This window comes from Gopherus flavomarginatus, chromosome 3 (assembly GCF_025201925.1).
Source record: "Gopherus flavomarginatus isolate rGopFla2 chromosome 3, rGopFla2.mat.asm, whole genome shotgun sequence".
Classification (NCBI taxonomy): domain Eukaryota; kingdom Metazoa; phylum Chordata; order Testudines; family Testudinidae; genus Gopherus; species Gopherus flavomarginatus.
In genome coordinates, this window is record NC_066619.1 from 26,368,631 (window position 1) to 26,390,122 (window position 21,492).

General features: G+C 40.5%; 1 protein-coding gene across 1 annotated transcript in view; it reads right to left on the reverse strand.

Annotated features, from left to right (window-relative positions):
• Positions 1–269: 269 nt before the first annotated feature.
• The window catches only part of RANBP3L (RAN binding protein 3 like), a 38,171-nt gene continuing 16,948 nt past the window's right edge, over positions 270–21,492 (reverse strand). Inside the window, exons 4-16 of the mRNA XM_050943850.1 lie at positions 21,298–21,375; positions 20,055–20,129; positions 18,712–18,780; positions 17,963–18,108; positions 17,280–17,383; positions 13,939–14,023; positions 12,825–12,927; positions 11,911–12,041; positions 10,805–10,925; positions 10,080–10,222; positions 6,429–6,621; positions 1,737–1,816; positions 270–925 (exon numbers count right to left, since the gene is read on the reverse strand). Of these exons, the coding sequence (XP_050799807.1) occupies positions 869–925; positions 1,737–1,816; positions 6,429–6,621; positions 10,080–10,222; positions 10,805–10,925; positions 11,911–12,041; positions 12,825–12,927; positions 13,939–14,023; positions 17,280–17,383; positions 17,963–18,108; positions 18,712–18,780; positions 20,055–20,129; positions 21,298–21,375 (1,385 nt within the window). The 3' untranslated portion in view covers positions 270–868. The remainder of the gene's footprint in view (positions 926–1,736; positions 1,817–6,428; positions 6,622–10,079; positions 10,223–10,804; positions 10,926–11,910; positions 12,042–12,824; positions 12,928–13,938; positions 14,024–17,279; positions 17,384–17,962; positions 18,109–18,711; positions 18,781–20,054; positions 20,130–21,297; positions 21,376–21,492) is intronic.

The following is a 21,492-nucleotide window of genomic DNA, read 5'->3' on the forward strand; positions in this document are numbered from 1 at the left end:
CAGGTCTCCAGAAATATTGCACATGACAAATAGGCAGTTAATCTGTGCAATTACTTATTTTGTATAGGCAAAGGGAGTTTTCATGTGTGCAAACACATGTGCCCCAAAACATTACAGCTGAATTTTCAGATGCTTCCTAAAACTTGAGGCCTGATCCTGATCCAACTGTAGTTGGTGACAAAACTCTCACTTATTGTAGTGGGAACAGAATCAGACCCATCTCTTACCATTTTAAAAAAGGTATCCTAACTCCAACCAACAATATGAGATATTTTCAAAACAAAGATCTTGTTTAATTAAAGATTAGTTTCTGTAGACTTCATTCATATGAAACTCTCATTCACAAGGAGTTCTGCATGAATACAGACTGCAGCATAGGACCTTGAATGTTAGCAAATAACTACAATGGCTCTTTCCAATAAAACGATGTTGCAAGTGTTCATAATATGCATCTTTTTATGGACAGACATTACGTAACTGAAACAATAAATATATCTTTTTAGAAATATCACTATCTGATGGTTAAACGATTCTTGCCATCAATATGATGAATGAACCTTGATTAGATATAAAATCTATCACATTATTAATGTCTCCATATATGATTAATTCCAAATTGGAAGGCTTTGTAATGTTTCTTGAATACCGGAGGCCACCTTGTCATTCCTATTCCAGCACAAGGAATGAAGATTGGAATCCTTAAAGTGCTTCTGAAGTCCATTTCTGCTGTATTAAGCTTATGTTGTCCTGAAAGTTAATCTTTGCTTGAAAATCATAGAATGTGAATGCATAGGATTTCCTTTCTCCAAGACTGCTGAGATGGTTTACAGTTTTTCAGCAAGATGAGCTATCAACTGTATTGATGTAATCATAGGTAGCTGTCATGAGCAGACAACAGGCTGTCTGCGGATCCATCTAGAATGATCTGAAATAGAATTAAATATATTCAGTATATTCACACTTTATTATGAAATACTGATTGGATTTAGAGTAATAGGTTAATGTCTGGATATGATGTATTCATTGGTTATATACATATAATTTAACTAGCTAACCCTGGAACAGCCAGACACACTTTTGCACGTCAATCTGTTTGACTACTCTGATCTCTATGCCTGCTACTTATAATAACTTAAAATCTATCCTTTCGTATTTAATACATTGATTTTATATTTTACCTAAAACGGTGTGGCTTTGGGTGAAGTGCTTGGGAAATCTCAGTTCAGACTACAAAGGCTAGTGTAAATCCATTCCACACTGAGGGAGTGGTGAATGAGGTAATGAGCTTATGTTGGCCAGGCTTCTGACCAATGCAAGATAGTACAGTTTGGATGCAAGGCTGGGGAGCTAGAGGGAATTGGCTGGGGCCTCTCTATTTGCTGGTTCATGACTGGCTGGGAGATCATTCATGTAACTAGATATGCCCCTGCCCGTGGATTGCTGTATAAGTGCATTGCCTGACAGAGGCTTGTAGTTTAATATTAACAACACACTGTGAGAGACAACCCAGGCTGGTGGGTTTGGAGGGCTCAACAGTCCCACAGTCCAGGTTGCACAGTTAGAGCTGTTCAGACTGCAGGTGGCAGGAGAGAGAAAGTACATCAGCAAATCTTGGAGCTAAAGGAACTGGAAATAGGGGCTCAGAATCAAGCAGAGGAGTTAGCACATCAGCAGGCCTTAGAACTGCAAGCCAAAGCAGCTGAGGAAAAGGTAAAAGAGTGGAGACACCAACTGGCCTTGCTGGAGAACCAGACCCTTCCCTCACCACTGATTTCCACCTCTCCAAAAATCCATAAATGGGAACAATTGTGTCCTGCATACAAAGAGAGAGACAACGTTACAGAATATTTTACTACCTTTGAGAGGCTGTGTGTGATTAATGAGATTCCTGAGGACAAAAAAATCCCCTCTTTGCTTGCAAAGTTAACTGGTAAAGCTCTGAATATATTCAGTGAAGTGCACGCTCAGGATGCTTTAGATTACTGTAAATTCAAAGAAAGAGTTTTGAAATTATTTCAGATTATCCCTGGAACATAGAGGGTAAAAACTAGGAATCTTAAGAGAAATGCTGGTGTGAGTAATGGGGAATATGTAAACAGCATGAAAGATCTGATGGGAAAATGGGTGACGGGAAAAGGGGTTGAAAGCTTTGAAGAAACGTTTGACCTTGTTGCTCAGGAGCACCTCCTAAGCATATGTAAAGATGAAGTGAAACAGAGTCTATGGGACAAAAATGTGAAAACTGTGGATAAAATGGCATGCTAGCTGATGTCTTTGAGAAGACCCAGGTATCTATTGAGAGTAACCACAGAAAGAGGGGATAAAACTTGGTGGGAAGCAGTGTACCTGTTTTACCCCTGGAAAAAAGGAGAGTGGCTGGGAGGCTGGGCATTCGTCTCCCCAAAATCATTCTTCTAATCCCTATCTCAAATCTCCTGTGAAACCAGAAAAGCCCAAAAGGTGCTATCATTGTAATTCAACTGCTCACCTGAGGAATAAATGCCCTGTGCTGGGAGGAAGCAGACAACAAATAGTTAATGCTGCTGTCTCATAGACTTTAAGGTCAGAAGGGACCATTATGATCATCATAGGAATTTCTCAGGCACCTGAGACTTATCATATTGGTTTTGTGAGACTAGTCTCTGCACAATTAGACATGGAGCATGTTAATGTTGTCAGAATTAATGACAGGGAATGCTTATGGTGGAAGCATACAGCGGCACAGATTTCTCTGGTTAATCAGAGTGTAGCACCAAATGCCAACAAATTACCTGGTTAAATGGCAGAAATTGTAGATGTGGGTGGAACCAGATTCCCTGTGCCACTAGCTACAATTCATTGGCGTGGGAAGATTTGGAAAGAGTTTTGACTGTGGGGGTAATGGAAGGTCTCTCGGTTGACTTATTTAGTGGGAATGATTTTTTCCATATAGCTCAGGCTGTTAAGGCGTTTGCCTGCAGCAAGAAGAAACATTATGCTGGGATCCCAGAGGGAAAGAGTGTAGTCTGAGGAACTGCCGAAGGAAAGGGAGAAAAATCTCTTTGATTACTCTGCAGCAGGTAGAAGCAGTATGCTTCCAAGAGTGGAGGAGATTGAGACAGGCTCTGCACTGCAGCTGAAGGCAACACCTCCTCAGGAAGAGAGAAGGGTGGAGTGCCCGTCATTGAGAAAACTGTCCGGGGGTTAGCTGCCAGCACATTGCAGCTGAACAAGAGATAGGTCCCGCTCTAGAGAGCATAGAAAGAGTGTCCGGGGGGCGGGGGAGGCAAAGAAGGAAACTGGGGAAAGGATAGTGGGAGAATGTCTCCTCACTGGTCACTTGGGAGAGGATGCCCATGACAGAGTGGACACAGGCATGCATCCTGAGACTTAGGTTCAGAGAGGAAACTGAGTAACTGATCTTTTGGAGGGGAGCAGTCATACAGCCGACCTCTTGGGGAGAGAAAAAAGGGTGATGAAGAGTACCCCAACCCAGGTCCCAGTTTTCCAGGACATTGGTCCTAATATGCTTGTGGCAAATAACTGTTTCTTTAAATCAAGATGCAGCTACCATGCCTGTGATAGCCAAGGAGTTTTATCCAGGAAACTTCCAGGCAGCAGCTGTCTGTGAGAATGCAAATGACTCAGCTGGCAGAGGAGGGGAGGGCTTTCTCCAGGCTGGTAAGACATGGAAAGCAGCTGAGGGAGAGCTGCTGGGAAAAGGTGCTTCTGACCAAAGAGTAGACACTCTGCTCTTGAGGGAATTCTACACCAACAAATTTAAAAAATTCTGCACACAATATTATAAAATTCTGCAAATTTTATTTGTCAATAAATAAATGTCATTACTCCTGGGGGAATTCTGCACCACTGTGTAATGCAGAATTTTGCAGAAATTAATGTGTGCAGAACTTCCTTTTCCCCACAGAAATGGGCTGCAGTGCTGCTAGCCGCAGAGCCCAGCTCACACACACAAGACACTGCTGAGAGGGAAGGGGAGGGAGCTAGAGGGTTCCTGGCAGTGGCAGTTCCCAGCATGCCCTGAGGGAAGGAGAGGGTGGCACACAGGAAATTCCGTGCAAGCCTGTGGGACCCAGCATCAGGCTTTCTTCCTCTGGATCCCTGGGCTCTGGGGGGAGGGGGGTGAGTGTCTGAACCAGGAGGGGCCCATAGCTGGGCTCTTGGAGGAAGGAGATGCAGGTATCTGGGCTGGGGGGACCCATGGCTGGGCTCTGGAGGGGAGGGGGTGCTGGTATCTAGGCTGGGGGGGCCATGGCTGGGTTGGGGGGGGGGAGTTGTGGGTGTCTGGTCTCCTGTCTGGACTCTGGAGTGGGAAAGGGGGCAGAGAAACAGGAACAGGGTTGTCATAGCAGGTTCTTTAATTCTTTATTCCTGGGGGGGAAATTTTGTGGGTCTGTATTGTTACAGACATACTTACTGACAGATATTTTGAAATAAATTAATTATCAAAATAATTGAAATTGGTGTGATTATGTAGTGTGTTTTTTTCTTTTTTGGCGCTGAATTTTTAAATTTTTAGGCACAGAATGCCCCCAGCAGTAAAATGTGAAGGCTCCAGCATGGCAGTAGGGAGCACAGGCCGCTGGCTGCATGGAGGTGGGAGATCACCTTGCATCACCACCCGCCCCTGCACAGAGGTGGGAGATCAGGGATTTGATGGTGAGGTTGCCCTAACCGAGAGACACTGCGAGGGCTGGGCCTGCCTCAGAACACCCCGGGGCCTGCCTATCTGCACCAGGTGTGAGCAGGCAGGCTCATTCCAGCAGGATCCAAATGTGGAGGGGCTGAGTTAGGGGGATCCATGTATGGGTAAGAGGGTCTCTGTGGGGCAGTCTGGGTGCAGGGAGCTCATTGGGGGAAAATGGATGCACAGGGGATCATTGGGGGTGGGGGGATTCTGGGTGCAGGGGCAATGGGACTCTACAATTGAGTCCAGATGAAGGTGGTTGGGGCTCAGTGGGGGGGGGTCCAGGTGCTGGGGGAGGTATGGGTCTGATGCAGCTGATTGGGGATCAGTGGGGTGTGGGTCCACATGCGGGGGTCTCATTAGGGTGATCCAGGTGCAGGAGGGGTTGGGCTCACCGGGGTGGGGTTGATGGGCCTGCTTAACAGGGGAGCCCCAGCTGCTGCCAAGGGGATGCTGGGCTCCTGCTCCCCTCCCCTATCTCCTTCTCTTCCCCTGCCCTATCCCACATGCTTCCTTCCCCAGCTGCCTCTTCCACACACCCCACCCAATAATGGCATGTTTTGTTCTGTGAACTGAATATTATAGAGATACAACAAATGATTATGGGAACAAGTATTGTAAACTGTCATATTTTTGCTAACAGGAAAAAAGATGTGTTGGTTTCCTAAAGTAAACAGTCACTCAAAACTGTTATTTGTATGTGATTTGATCCTTGCTGGAGAGTTCTTTTAAAAACTAAAAAGGGAACAGTCTGCAGCTCCACTGGAAGGAGAAGTGTCACGTGGCTGATGATAATTCAAACATCACTGCCGTATTCCTCCTGAGAGAAGACGTATTTGCAATTTACAACCCCTACATGCACAATGGCAGCTCTTCTGGGGTGAATCTCCCCACTTGGGCAGCGTAGTGCCTGCCTTCCACTAAGGAAAGGCAACTTTCAGCTCTGGCCACTGTATCTCTAGAGTCCTTGACTTCTCCACGGTTGACCCCAGCCACTTTATGGTCTGTGCTGGAGTGGGATTTGTGAGCATCTTACTCAAATACACCCTGCTTTAGGTGGACTCTTCACCAGTGGTCTTTGTAGTCTTTGTTCCACTGGTGAAAGCAGATTACACCTGGGCAGGGTGTCTAGCGCCATAAATCTCCTGGTAGACAGAATCTATCACTTTATCAAAGTTGTTAATGTCCTGTAACAGTATAAAATCTCCTGGTGCTTGCATTGTCAACCAGTTTTACCATCCATAAATGACTGTTAACAGTCTGTCAGCATAGGCTGATGTTTAAAAGAAATCAGACATTACATAAGTTTGGTTCAAATGACCATTTTTATAGTTCAGGTAGACTAACTACCACAAGCTGTATGTAGCACTGGTATAAGTGGACTCAACTTCCAATGAAGTAAGTGGAAATTGAGCGCAGCACTATAGACTATTTCAACTGAGATATCCAAGTGTGTGTTTAGGAGCCTTAACTTTAAGCTTGAAAATTTGTAACCCAGATAGCCTGACATTCATTCCTCTGTCAAAAGACTACTCAGATTATTTATTTTAAAATAATTTGGCACTGTTGACACAAGCCTGTCAAAATAATAAAACCCTACTTCAGTGCTGGAGAGAGGGTCATCATAACATAGGCACTTCGATGGAAAGTAGAGATTAATAAAGGGTAGAAATGGGATTCTCAGGGCACCAAGTGAAATTCAAAGGAGCACAAAAGTCTCAGGAAAAGCTCTGCTTATCTGATTCATTGCTGCTCACTTGAGTTATTGTTTCATCTTCATCATCATCATCACTATCACAGTTTAATGAATGAAAGACTGTTTCTGGCTCTATGTCAACCTGATTTGCATCCAATTCTTGCTCAGCAAAGCTTCGCAGTGCAACAAGACGGTGATGTATTGCTGTATACAGGTACTCCGTATCTTTTGAACTTGCCTGTAGAAAATACAGTGCATACAACCATTGAAAATAACTGCAAAATAACTCTGACTGCATCCAAACAAACCACTGAAGTGCAGATGCAAAGGGGAGAGATTTTAGAAGGACTGAAAAGAGCTAAAATCCCTTCATCCGACACTTCCGTAAATTCTTTTGACTCCAAAAGACAGTAAGATTCCAATTTAGTAACTTCATGAGAAAAATCGACTTAAATACAAATGATATTAAGTTTGTCTTAATGGTCTGTGTTTTAGAATTTGTTAAAAAATAATTGTTAGTTGTTTTCCTTATTGAGATAATGGAGGCAACTTTAAAACAAAAATTATGATTTATCTCAGTGAATGACTCAATTTTTATTGAATACTTAATATTCTTGACTCTGTGCAACTCCTCAGGAACAAAATGTACTTCTGACAATAATAAAACATATATGGATGGTGAAAATTCCTAGTCACATTTCTGGTTAGAAGTAAGTAAAAACAGAATTAACAACCAAAAATGAGTTTTCTCTGATTAACAAATGAAAAGATGCCATGAACTCTGCTGGTGAAGTTTGAAGGAAATAATATACTGTAGGGTAGTTGAAAGAACATGGTCTTCTGGGGCCTGATACTCCACTGCTTTGCACCATATGGATTCATTTACACCTGTACAAATTCAGAGTAGAAAGATACTAGTCTGATTTGGTAGTTTTATACCCAATTTATATTCACTTTGCACAGGTGTAAGTGACTGCAAGAGTTGCAAAGCAGTAGAGTATGTGGCTTTTCTTCCATGCTGCTCACATTTGCAGAAGCCAAAAACTTTTCTTTCACCATAGCCATGCACAGAAGAAAGCAGTTGAGAGCAATTCAGAGTTGGTGTTTCAGCAGAAATTAGCTCAGTTGTCAACTGAGTAATTTGTCATCTCAGGAATATGCAGCTTTGCAGGAACAAAGTCAGCCTAGGGTTGCAAATGTTATAGATTAGACTCAAGTAGCTGCCTTTTTCATTGGTTCTCAAACTTGTTCATATATCTTTGAACCTGAGCTACGGGTGAGCCATTCTTTTTACGCATATCTGAGGAACTGTCCTAGACTGAGGTGTCAAGAGAGGAGGTTTGGGAACAAATTGATAAATTAAACATTGGTAAGTCAGCAGGACGGACCAGATGGTATTCATCCAAGAGTTCTGAAGGAACTAAAATATGAAAGTGCAAAACTACTGACTGGGGTACATAACCTATCACTGAAATCAGCCTCTATACCACATGACTGGAGGATAGCTCATGTAATGGCAATTTTTTAAAAAAACGGTTCCAGACCTGATCTTGGCAATTACAGACTAACTTTAATAGCAGGCAATTGGTTGAAACTATAGTAAAGAACAGGATTATTAGACACACAGATGAACATGATTTGTTGGAGAAGAGTCAACATGGCTTTTGTAAAGGGAAGTCGTGCCTCGTCAATCTATTAGAATTCTTTGAGGGTGTCAACAAGCATGTGGACATGGATGATCCAGTTGATACAGTGTCCTTGGACTTTCAGAAAGCTTTTGACAAGATCCACACCAAAGACTCTTAAGTAAAATAAAAGCAGCAAAGAATCCTGTGACACCTTATAGACTAACAGACGTTTTGGAGCATGAGCTTTTGTGGGTGAATACCCACTTCGTCAGTTGCCTCCGACCAAGTGGGTATTCACCCATGAAAGCTCATGCTCCAAAACGTCTGTTAGTCTATAAGGTGCCACAGGATTCTTTGCTGCTTTTACAGATCCAGACTAACACGGCTACCCCTCTGATACCTAAGTAAAGTAAGAAGTCATGGGATAAGAGAAGGTCCTCCCGTGGATCAGTAACTGGTTAAAATATAGGAAACAAAGTGTAGGAATAAATGGTCAGTTTTCACTATGTAAAGAGAGAAATAGCAGAATCTGTACTGGGACCTGCGCTGTTCAACATATTCATAAATGATCTGGAAAAGTAGGTAAACAGTGATGTGGCAAAGTTTGGAGAAAATACAAAATTACTCAAGAAGATACTGAAGTCTAAAGCTGACTGAAGAGTTACAAAGAGATCTCACAAAACAGGGTGACTGGGCAACAAAATGGCAGATGAAATTCAATTTTGACAAATGCAAAAGTAGTGCACATTGGGAAAAATCTCATCTATACATACAAAATGATGGGATCACAATTAGCTCTTACCACTGAAGAAAGAAATCTTGGTGTCATCTTGGAAAGTTCTCTGAAAAAAAGCTGCTAAATGTGCGGCGGCAGACAAGAACGCTAACAGAATGTTAGGAACTATTAGGAAACTGACATAGTAAGAGAAAATATCATAGCACCACTATATAAATCCATTGTATGCCCACACCTTGAATACTGCATGCAGTTCTGGTCACCACATCTCAAAAAAAGAAATATTAGTATTAGAAAAGGGCAACAAAAATGACTAGAGGTATGGAAAAGCTTTCTTATATGGAGAGATTGAAAAACTGGGACTGTTCATCTTAGAAAAGAGATGACAAAAGGGGGGATATGATAGAGGCCTATAAAACCACAAATGATGTGGCGAAAGTGAATAAGGAAGTGTTATTTACCCATTCACATAAGACAAAGATCGGGGTCACCCAACGAAAATAAACCTGCTGCCTATTAAACAAACATAAGGAAGTACTTCTTCACACAATGCATTGCCAGGGGATATTGTGAAGGCCAAAACTATAACTGGGTTCAAAAAAGAATGAGGTAAGTTCATGGAGCATAGGTCCATCGATGGCTCTTAGTCAAGTTGGCTAGGGATGCAACCCCGTGCTCTGGCTATCACTAAGCCTCTGACTGACAGAAGCTGGGACTGAACAACTGAGGGTGGATTACTCGATAATTGTCCTGTTCTGAACACTCCCTCTAAACCTTCTGGCACTGCCCACTGTCAGAAGACAGGATTCTGGGCTAGATGGCTCAATGGTCTGACCATTCTTATGTTCTTATATATCTTATTTTTGACTCTTGTGGACTACCTGCCCTAGTCATGATTGCATGGACTACTCCCCCCGCCCTCCATCAACCACACTGATCACTTTGAATAATATCCCTGAGGCAACTGTAGCAATTGTTTCTATGCAGAAGAAAAAAATCAGGAAAGTGTGTTGATATATTTTAGGCATCTTTTAACGTTATTTAGCATCATGGAGTAGCCAGTTCCATGGATCACTGATAGTCCACAGACCAGAGTTTGGGAACAACTTGTATACCATCGCTTTAGTGACCCCTGCTAGCTGTCTAATACAGTGATCTAGTTATCTCCTTGGGCCATATCAAACCTTCAGCTTTTTGCACAAAACAATTGACCTCAATGGTAATTGTGTACATGTTATATAGCCTTACACTTTTTACCATAAGGAGGCTTGCCAGAACAAGGAATCCGAGCTAAATTGCCAAGTTACTTGTTCTTTTTCAATTTTTTCTTACCTGTATTAGAAATACTTTAACAGAATGGTCTTCTAGGTCTGTTGCAGTGATGCACAGACTCTTGCGATTTGCTCTTTCTATCGCCATCTGAGTCCAGAGTTTGGTGTTGAGAATCAGTCTCAAACTGCCTTGATTTCGCATAACTAAAACAGGAATGCTTACATATTAGACAGTACATGGAAACCTCCCTATTGTTTCAGCAGATTTATTCAGTACGGCTATAAAAATCATATTTCCATTAACTTTGCATTTCAGGGGATTATAACCTAACATTTTGAAAGAGGTGGGGGTTTAAATTTCTTTACTATACTTTGATATTTTTAAAGTTTCTCTCGATATGATATGTTTGCTATATGATATAATGAAACAATCTTTCAAAACTGCACAATAAAGTGAAAGAAACTACTGCTCAATAAGCAGAACATCCCATAAGTCACTTGGAAGAAGCAGCACCTCTGGTAAAGCCAAATCAGAGAAGAGAGAACTAGAGTAAAGAAATCTGGAAGCAGAAATACATAGTGCATAGTGACATCTGTGAGTACCTGCAGCTCACAAAAAATGCAGTAGCAAGAGATGTTTAGTAGGTAGCTAACTTTATAAAGTAATAATGAACAGGCTTTGAGCAACTGTATATAAACAAACCAGGCTGCAGGATTACAAATGAAGTGATATTCAATTGACTATTGCAAATGAGAGCACGATTAAGAAGTGGAACTAATTTTTACCTAGCCTTGACTGTAATGTTCCATGTTTATTGCTTGAAGTGTCATTAAGCCTCAGGGATCCTCTTCCTCTTTCAGTCCAGGATAGTGAGAGTTTATTAAATGCAAAAAGCTTGCAACTGATCTAAAGGGAAAAATGTTATGGAAAGTGTCAACTGATCTGAATTCTGTTGTGCCAGAGAATGCAGTTTATAGGTTTGATATCTCTGTGCTATAACTTTTTACTTTACAGTTTGCATAAAATTAAGACAAATTTTAAAAATGAAATGAAAATTGCACTAACCCCAGATTTATGCTGAGTACCGCTAGTAACCAGGCTATGGGGAACATTTAACATAGAAATACATTTCACTTTTACTTTTTCAATTTTTAAACCTCTCCCTGTGAAATCCAAAGACATCTCCATATTTCCTGAAGATGTCCCAGAATGCATCATCCTATGACATCACTGATATCAGAAGTTTCATGCAACTCATTGTACCAGTACTGTCATAAACTGAAGCTAATGACCCATCCACATACAAATTTTCCACATATGAATGGGAGAAGTGGATTCAAGCAATCTTACAGTTTTATATCTTTCCATTTTTAGATTTTTGTAATATATGCAAGTGTTATTTTGCCAAGAAAATAAAGAGTTTTAAGAATCTTAAATAGCAAGATTTATCCTGCTAGCCTAAAATTACATGGATGTACCTTAGTTTTATTATAAAACCACTTACTTTGATAACTCAATAGTTTAAAAAAAAATCAAGCCTTTGTGTTTATAAAGTAACTTTAAGAGTACTTATAAATTGGGGTTTTATTTATTGGTGTTAGGGAATACTGGCTTATTGTGAAGACAGTTATAACAGACAATAGCCGAATGAGGCTTTGGAGCATGATTTTGGAGGTGAAAGAGCTCTATATTCAGTATAGAGAATATACGATGAAAAGCTACGTATCAGCTTGAAAAGAAATTAGTTAACAGAAAAAAGGAAAAACATATACAATTGTCCAACAAAGTAGTAGTAGATACTTATTCATGGTATTATAAGTTACAGTAGATCATAATGTGCTTTCTAAACATAAGTAGAAAGGCTTATCATACAATCTTTAGGAACATATACCTGCAACACGTTATGTTCTGCTTCTTCTCCTGTTATAACTTCAACTTTATCTAACAAATATTTCTGTGCTGGTTTGGAAATGTAAGCCGCAGCTGATTCAATTAGTGTTGACTTCTTGACAAAAAATGTTTCTAAAGGAGAAATAAAAACGACAGAAAATTATAAAATTTCTACAGCAGGAATGTTTTAATATGTCAACAATATGTCTATTTGTATAGTCTAGGTCTTCGTACATTCCCCTTAGTGCTAGATATCAATTAATGTTTTAATAAACTTCAGGCATTCCTGTATATTTTTTAAAGAATAAGACCACGATCCAAGGTTTCTGTATAGGCACATTGGTCTGTCCACAAGGAACAACTAGCAGAATCAAACCCTAACTAGTTAATAGTCGAGTTTCCAAATCGAATTCTTTGTGATATTGCTGCTCACAGTCATAGTCATGAAAAACGTAAGTCCCATAAATCATAATGGTAATAAGAGGGGTGTGACTATTCAGCAGGAAAGAACATGAACAACTAGCTAAAATTGTAGCTGAAGTGACTTATTCATAAACAAGCTATAGGCTGAAATGTGTTCACAAAGTATTCATCACACAGTTCTGGATAACAAATAAATTTGTAAAACTCAAAGTCTATTCAAGGAAAACTTACAAATAAAAAATAGTCTAAATTAATCAAATAATAAATTATTCGGTATGATGATAATCTAGCTCTAATTCTGAGCCACAAATGACAGTTGCTTTCTGGACACTTCCATTTATGGTGCACATCCTAATAGTATACTAATGACTGGATAACTTTAAAGTAAATAGATGATAATTACTGAACACCACTAATTTGATGTCCTCTATGATGCACTGAAATTGACTTATTGGTAGAGCCTCACTGTGTTTGCTAAGTATTAATGCTTACTTGTATGTGAATAACCAATATGAACAGTTTTGGCATCTGTGGATGTTATTTCTTTCTTGCATAGATCAGTTTCATTATGCAGCTTGGGAGATTTCTGAGGACTCTAAAAAATGGAAGGAACAAGGAAAAACAGTTTAAGAAATTGTAATGTTTATATGTTTGACATTAGCAGCAAGCTGAAAGATCAGGAATGGATTGAATCATAAATACACAGCAGCGGTGAAGATTAGTTGAAATAATAAGTTAACATGCAAACTTTATTCCTACATACAAGTACTGACATAGGATATAAGTAACAAGCATTTGGTATTTCAGTCAATAGTGGAACTTCGTCCATTATTATAAAAGCCCCAAATACATCATTAAGCAGGAACTGTAGTCTCTTCTTAAGAGAGACTCTGAGCTAGAAGAATAAGCTTCTTTCAATTTAAGTTTTAGGTGATCTGATAATAAAAGTGGAGAAGTTTAGCAGGTATCTTTCCAAATTAATTCCTCATTTTACAGGTCACCATATATACCCCAAATTTAAAAAAGGCATTGCAGAATTTAGAAATAATCACTCTCTGAGATATTTTAAACTATTACATTTAGCTGATTCTGCAGAGTTACAGTTTTCTCATTGTTCACATCTCCTTTGTATACTGCTAATCAAATATTTTCTTGGGAGTCAGAGGGGAGAAAGCCTACAGCTCTGAATGTTAAAAAATTCTGAAGTGGTTTGAGCTATAACAGAAAATTGCTAGAACTGATTTTCCTACTGAAGGGCCAAGTCTAAAATTTGGGCCACTTAAGTTGTGCCCATGAAATGTGCACAAAAGCCAGCCGAGCACACCCAACAAGTAACTGCCTGTGCAGATGAACACTGACATACGTAATTACCCATTTTGGCCCAATCCTGTGAACAGCTATACATGTTTAACTTTACTCATGTGACTTGACTTCAAAGTGATGACTCATGCATTTACAGGACTGAGGGCTTTGTACGTACATATGACAAATGTTGTGGTCACAATTTAGGGGACCATCTTTGAAAATGTGACCCTCAGCATTCAAATGCCAACTTTTTCAGAAACCGAAGAAAGAAAAAATACATTTCAATATTTACAAATCTTACCAAAACTCTCTCTACCATGTTTTCTCCAAACACAAAAGTAGAATTTCTGTTGTTTAAAAAAGTTACATCTTCAACTGTCTGATTTCTAGAGAAACAAAACATGTGAAAAATATCAATTAGACTTTGTAAAAGATGCAAATATAACATCTATAACTGCATACATTTACCTTTCCAAACCTTACATTAAAACAAAAATATTGGCCTACTGGGAACCATAGAGAATACTTAATTAATGGAATTTAGGGAGATACATTGTATTTCATGTAGAATAATGAGAATGCTCCTTAAAGACTAGATAGTGGCAAAGCCACAGGCCACTGTTGCAGCACCCCAGGAGCAATATAGGGAAAGAATCATTCATCAGAGAGGCACACTTCTCTCCCTGCTTCCTCTTATTCCAGCAAACTGCTACCCTCCCTATGTCGGCTTAGCTGTGCCAGGCACCAGATCCACCCACTCCCCTATCTTCTTCATCTTCTCCTTGTCCATCTGCTTGGGGAACATAGAGGGGCAGGTGCACAGTTTACTTCAGCATACCTAGATATAGACTATGTCAATGCTGCAATGTAAGCATGGGTTCAGACCAGAGTTGAGCCCAAATCCTCCTTCCGTCTACACACAAATCTCTCAGACTCAAGCTTAGACCTAGGGTTCTAGGATCCTGCAGGGATGGAGGCTCCAAGCCAGTGTCAAGCCATGACCCAGGGTTCAAGCCCTATTGCTTTGAAGTACAGATGCATCCCTGCTTGACTTGGGTCCTGCGAGTCTGCCAGAAGTATCCCATAATCCCACAGGTCACCTTCTTTTGTCCTCTCTATTGCAAAGATCTCCAATAGACTCAGCTGAAAATGGAAGCCCCCACTTGGCGAACACCAACAGCTCAGTGAGTCAGCATTAACCCTTCCATTTTCTTTTGACCACCAAAAGGAAGGAATACAGTTCAGGATAAGAAAAGAACACGTCAAAGATCTTTTGACCAATTTGAATGAATTCAAGTCAGTGGGCCTGATGCTGCACACCCCAGGGTACTGAACAAATTAGCTGTAGAAATCTTGGAGCCACTGGCAACAAAATGAAATTCAACAAAGACAAATGTAAGTTTGCTACACTGAGGGAAGGAAAACCAAGAAGGATCTGGGAGTTGTGGTGGCTCACAACCTCAACGTGAGTCATCAATGTGATGCTGTTACAAAAAAACAAATGCAGTTTTTGGTTGCATTAACAGAGGAGTCATGGGAGGTGATAGTATGCCATCTGAGGCCTAACCAGTGCTGAGTAGAGCGATACTGTTTTGAATGTAACATTTTATGTCTTGAAATTCCACAAACATTAATTCTGTGCTCCTCCAGTGAGCTATTTGAGACAATAACCTTCTGTGTCTTGTCCTATTGCAGGCCCCTTGACCTCTACTGGCTGCTATACCTCCACAGCTCGACCTCAGTGCGGTACAAGCCTGGCCCAACATACCTCCACAGATTGTTCCAAGAGGAGCATTTCCATGGTGAATTTGGTTGAAGTTCTTGAGTGGGCCAACCAGCAGGTCCTGTACCAGAAGCAGAAGGACTTAATATTGGAGAAGAGGCATGCCAAGAGGCAGGAGGAAAGGCTGAGTCTCACTGTACAGCTTGAGGACAGGGTTTTAGCAAAGGAGCAGGCACTTGCTTCACAGTTCCTGGAACAGGAATGGCAGCTAAGGGAGGAGGAGAGAGCTCAGCAGAGAGACCTGTTTGAGCAGCTCATCTCAATCAGGGCTGCAAGATTATCGGCTCCTGCTGCCACTCCCACACCATCTCCTGATTCCCCTGAGACATATTCTCAGTCCAGAAAACTTGGAAAATTCTACATCTGGGTGACTCATGCAATCAGGCCCCACAAGCAGCTGGGCAGGGCAACTAAACACCATGCAGCTCTCCATCTTGCCCCCTCTCCCGTTGATATCTCCGCCTCGGCACCAAGTGCACAGAAAACAAGGAAAGAAGAACAAGGCGAACGGAGTCCAGGGGACATGCAGTGGTAGAGTGATTCTGTTGTGTTTGCACTGGTTCATACACTTTGTTTGTTTGTTTGTTTTGGAAGTGTTTTTTTGTAACTGTTTTGGTGTTTTAATGGCAATGGGTGACTGTTGCACAATTTTAACACATTTATAAATAAAGCCTTTTATGTTAAGGAAAGTTTATTGCTATACTGCATCTCACCATACAATCATGATTTGAAATAACAAAGCTAAACACATGATTAGGAACAATTGGGAATTACTACACACATGCTATTCCTCTGTACAGCTAGGTACAACAAGTCACACATCAATAACTTCCTGATGTGAATCCATACTGTGAATCATTCCCCACTCTATCCCCAATTCATAATTCAGCATGTCATTCATAAGTACATTGCATGACTATCAAGTCCCCACCCTTCCCCAAGAACTGAATCCCCAAATCAATTAGCCCCTTAATTCTCACAAGCAGATTCATAGAGGTACTAGTCTCCCTCTTCCATGGGGCTATGAAAGTCAATAACATAGGAGCACAGAGCATCCTTGACTGCTGTTGCCTGTGTGCATCTAGCTCCAGCTGTGGTAAGTGTACTTTCTGGCTGAGTGTTCAGTGACCCCTTGCTGTCATAGGTCCATTCAGGGGGAAATGGTTCACCTCTTCCTCCTGGTCCATCTCGTGCTTTTGATGGCTCAGAAAGAGTTGCCGAAATGTTCATCAGTGCCTCATGGAAGCTCCATTTTTTGTCTCAAGAGTGAAAGTGCAAGCCAGACAACTTCTTGAAAACGGGTCTCCTCCATGCTGCTCATCTGGCTGTGTTGGTGGGCTGTTCAACCTTCCTATAATATGCAGGGTGGGCAGTAAAGTTTTCCCAAAGTGCACCATGGACAACGGGCTAGAGTGGCCAAATTTCAGGAGGGCACTAGGAAGTCTGGGATATGGATGGTTTGAGCTGAGTCTATATGCTGATGCCAGAGCCCCAAATTCAAGCCCAGGTTAGAAAATTCTTAAGGTTAAAAATCAGTGTAGACATTCAAGCCCTGGGTTCTCCAACATAGGTCAGCTGACTTGAATCCCACTAAGCCTGGGCTTACACTACAGGGTAGGCGTACCCTTAAAGTCAAAGTAACTCATGCAGAGGTGTAGAGGAAGTTCTTACTCCCCTGCACAGACATATAGTTCAAGTTATAATCTGTTCATAAGCCTTTGCTTTCTGGCTGATGTGAGCATTTTTTCAGCTAACAGATACACAGACACATGTAAAGCAACAAGCCAGAGGACAAAACCAAACACTTGCTATTCCTTAGATACACAGAAAAAAAACCCACAATGCTTTGACTAACTTACCCTATTGTTTTAGGGCTAGAAAGGTGCATGGAGATAGATGGCCTCACTGTTGTCTCAGAACTTCCTGAGTTCTCTGCTGGGCAATGAGAGCTCTCTTCAGACAACTGGAAACAATATTAATATGATCAATTGGAAATGTTGGAAAAAATTAATTTTGGCTCATCTTGCACTATAAATAGTTTTACCAGAAATTAGGGCCTGCAAAGCCCAATGCATGTGAGAAAGTATTATTGACAAGAGTAAGCCTATGCATGATGGGTCCACTTGCATGAGTTCAGATAATTCATGTGGTGGTTTGCAGAGACCAGCCCATGTTTATTGTGTGAAGCAAGCCAGTGCAATTCGTAACCAGATTTTAAAAAAAAATTCTTAGAAAGTAATGTTTTCCCAACCCTCTATCCCAAATTCAGACTGAATTACAAGTTTACAGCATCTGCACACTCATCAAGCAACTGTATGGGCAGTTTAGCAAGGGTTGGATTTTCCAAAGCGCTCAACATTGGTACAATTGCTCCACTGAAGTCAAAAGCAAAACTCTTGTTGACTTCCATGGGAACAGAATTAAACTAATACTGAAGACTTCCCTGTAAAATACTTAATTATTATAAATATTATTAGAGCTCAGGCAGATGGAAAAAAACCCAGCCATGCATATTTTTGACACTGAAGTTACACATTTTTACCTGAATATTTGCTTTCTCTTTAGTTTTGGAAGATGCCAGTATATTTTCAGTGCACATCTGTCTTCTTTCCTCACATATCTGAGACTGTGGTGGCTGTAAAATGGCAGGTCTTATGACAGTCCACTGCTGAATTTGTGAAAAGACTCCTTGCAAAATACAAAATAAAAGGTTAATATATGCAACCTTTCCTTCACATTTAAACAACACATTTGTGTCTTGCTTTTTCTGACTCATAATGTAGATGTGCTGTGGAGTTTTAAATTAATTGTATTTAAGTGTTCTTGTTAATACCTGCCATCCTTTCCTGTTTTAAGTCCCTTCTAAAAACCCTGCCAAATAAAGGAGTGATGCAATATTTAATAAAACAAATCTGCACTGATTGTGATAAATCCATCTTCTGATTATATGAAGCTTGATCCTGCACCCATGGAAGTCGACAGGAGTTTTGCCTTGCCTTCACTGGGAGCAGAGTTCAGTCCTTGTTAACATTATGGATCAGAAAGATATTCACTCCTGATCAGTGGCCCTAAACATGGCCTATGAACCACTTATGTTTTCAAAATAGAGTTGTAAGTGGAATTAAGTGATTTACAGGCTTATAATACAGGCCTTCTGCATAGGGGGTGAATATCAGCTGTAGAGAGTAAGCTGGCTGGGCCAGGGACTGTCTACGTTTTACCTGCTCTGTACAGTGTTGAGCACACTGTGGATCAACAACAAATTATTACTACAATACTAACAATAGTTACCTTTTTCTGTTCTTGTGGTGTCATGGTTTCTTTGGAGAAGAGCTGAGGTCATGAATACGTTATTCTTTACTGCAAAAGAAGAAGTGTTTATCCACATTGCTTAACTGTTTATCTGCATTTCTATAGCCCCCATCACTGCAGAATCTGAGCATCTCACAAACATTAATGCATTTATTTCATACCACCTCTTCGAGGAAGGAAAATATTATCCCCATTTTATGGAAGGAGAAACTTAGGCACAGTGAGAATGACTTCCCCAGGAACTCTAAGGCAGGGCCAGGAATTGAATCCAGATATTCTGGGTGTCAGCCACTACTTTAACCACAAAACTGTCCTTCTTTAGCTTTACAGCTCATGGGCATGATAATGTCATCCAATCAGAATATCCTTTTAGATTAGCAAAAGAGACCCAAGAGTACGATGGTAAATGCAGGAGATCTAACATGTGCTGGTAGTGATGACCATCATGATAACTGTAATGATGGTCAGTGTGTGGCACTGCTGCTGCTTCTTTTATATGGTTTCCAAATGCCACCCAGAAATGCTCAGAAGGGCTGCCAGCCTTGTCCCATCAATAGCGTGCTATAAAATTACATGTCTCATAATCCATATATAAACTCCTCCATTCCATTCCAAGATGATTCTGGTTTGGTGCTATACCAATTTTATACCCTTACCAGATTATTTGGAAACCCCTAAATCAACAATTTTTTTAATCCAAAAGGTTTTCAATGTGGGAGTCAAACAGGTGTCATGGTTTGTGACCACTCTGCCCTTCCCTTATGGATAAATGGGAGGGTAATCTCTGCTAAATCTTGGCTAGAATGGAGGGTGTTCCGAGTATGGAAAATGGTGTCACTGAATATGCGAATCACTGTTTTAGTCCAAACACACCTAGCTCCCACCATTTCTTCAACTCCATTCTGTGTTCACTGTCCATAATATTTGACATAATATTTTATAGGTTAATATAACCTTTCACCTACTTGCTACAAGGCTTTGTAAATCTCAAAAATATCTGAGTTGCAACAGTGAATAGACTCTGAACAACCCAGTGTAGCATATGGCATAGGCTGCTTGCATCCCATCCAAACAGCAGCTCTCCCATGCACAGAGTATTCCCTAGCACAAAGAGATATTAGTGCGACATTGACTGAGAAATGAGTGCCATTGACTGAATCACCAACACATCTCGTTGAACATCACAAAGTTCCTTGCTCTCATTCACATACTGACTTTGCCCAGCCCAGTGAGCTCAGTCCCACAGAAATAGCAGTTTTATTTTGTTATTTTACTGATTTTTGGTTTTAAGAGAATATTTTCTGAATAATATTTTTAGTTACCTGGCTGTGATGGAGGAAAGGTCGGAAGGATGGTACAGGAAGATGATCTCACTCTTTTCTGAGACAGTGCTGTATCTGAAACCGTAAGAGACTGAAATTATCCTTTGTTCAAAGCATAGTACCTGAATATGAACTTTTCACGTTAGCAAAATGTATTTGTCATGGATGAGCAGAATCTACCTGTATCAGGCAACTACTAAGGCTTTGTAGCGTAGACTTTGAATTTCCAACCTTTGCTAGCACTAGTGCAGTTTCAGCATAAAGAAAGAGCTGGCAGCTGCTAGCATTTCTGACCATACCACCATCTTCTAGACCTCCTCAGATTAGGGCTAGATGTCATGGTGGTCCAAGTGCCAAGAGGCTAGTCTATACTGGTACTCCTATTGTTGCTACCACCAATGATACTGAACACAAAGGTAGGAAAAATATAGTACAGGCACAGCCTAGGGGGTATTATAGCAAAAGTCTGAGACTACCAGTCTTTTTTTTCTTTTTTTTTGGTCTGGAGCTGTTCAGGTCTAAGTAGATGTAGGAATGATCTAGGTGTGATTTTAAGGCTAGATAAAGTTCGGTTAATTGTACCCTTTTAACTAAATGGGTTAAGTTTATCAATGGCTGGGTGAAGCAAAATATTATTTACCTACATTAAGGCCCAAATTTTGAGGAAAGCATATGGCCTCATCGTTACAATAATGACACACTTTAAAATAGAATTTCTACTGCACATGATCAGTACACAGTGATCTGCAGTGCCTTGTGTTTCCCTCGATATTGTGGAAATAACCCCACCACCTTGAAGGGGTTTCCAAGTCAGATGATAACTAGTTGGAGGGGAAAGCCCTTGTCAGCTTCTCAATTCCATGGGTCCCCCTAGGCTTATGGCGTTGAACGATGAACATCTTCCAAAGGGTAGGAAATCCTGCCTTCCCTTGACCTAATCAAAAGATTCCAGGGAAACTCATGATTGAAACACATGGACCTTCCACTGCCTGATGTGGAAATAACTCATGTACGGACCGGGGGCCCTCTGTTAATTTAAAACCAATATTTTTTCAGACTTAGGAAGGAGAAAGTTCCTCACTGAGAATTACTTGCAGACTAACTTAAAAGTTTAAAAGTTTTGCTGACTTGGAATTCTTCTAACCAAAATGTGTATCTGAATAATGGGGAAAATATTTTTTTCTAGCTTATCAATCTATAAAATATAATTACAATTATAACCAAATTGAGCTAAATGACATACCTATGTAGAACTGCGAGTCCGACGTTTGGAAAGTAAAAGATGAAGACCTTGCCCGTTTCCTGGAACAACCAATGAAATCTAAGAGACACATAACATATCATGTACTGTAAAATCAAATTTTGCAACAGATTTCAGTAAATTATTGCAGTACAGAATTCTAATATCAAAGGTCTAAAATTAAAGCCTGACCTGGAC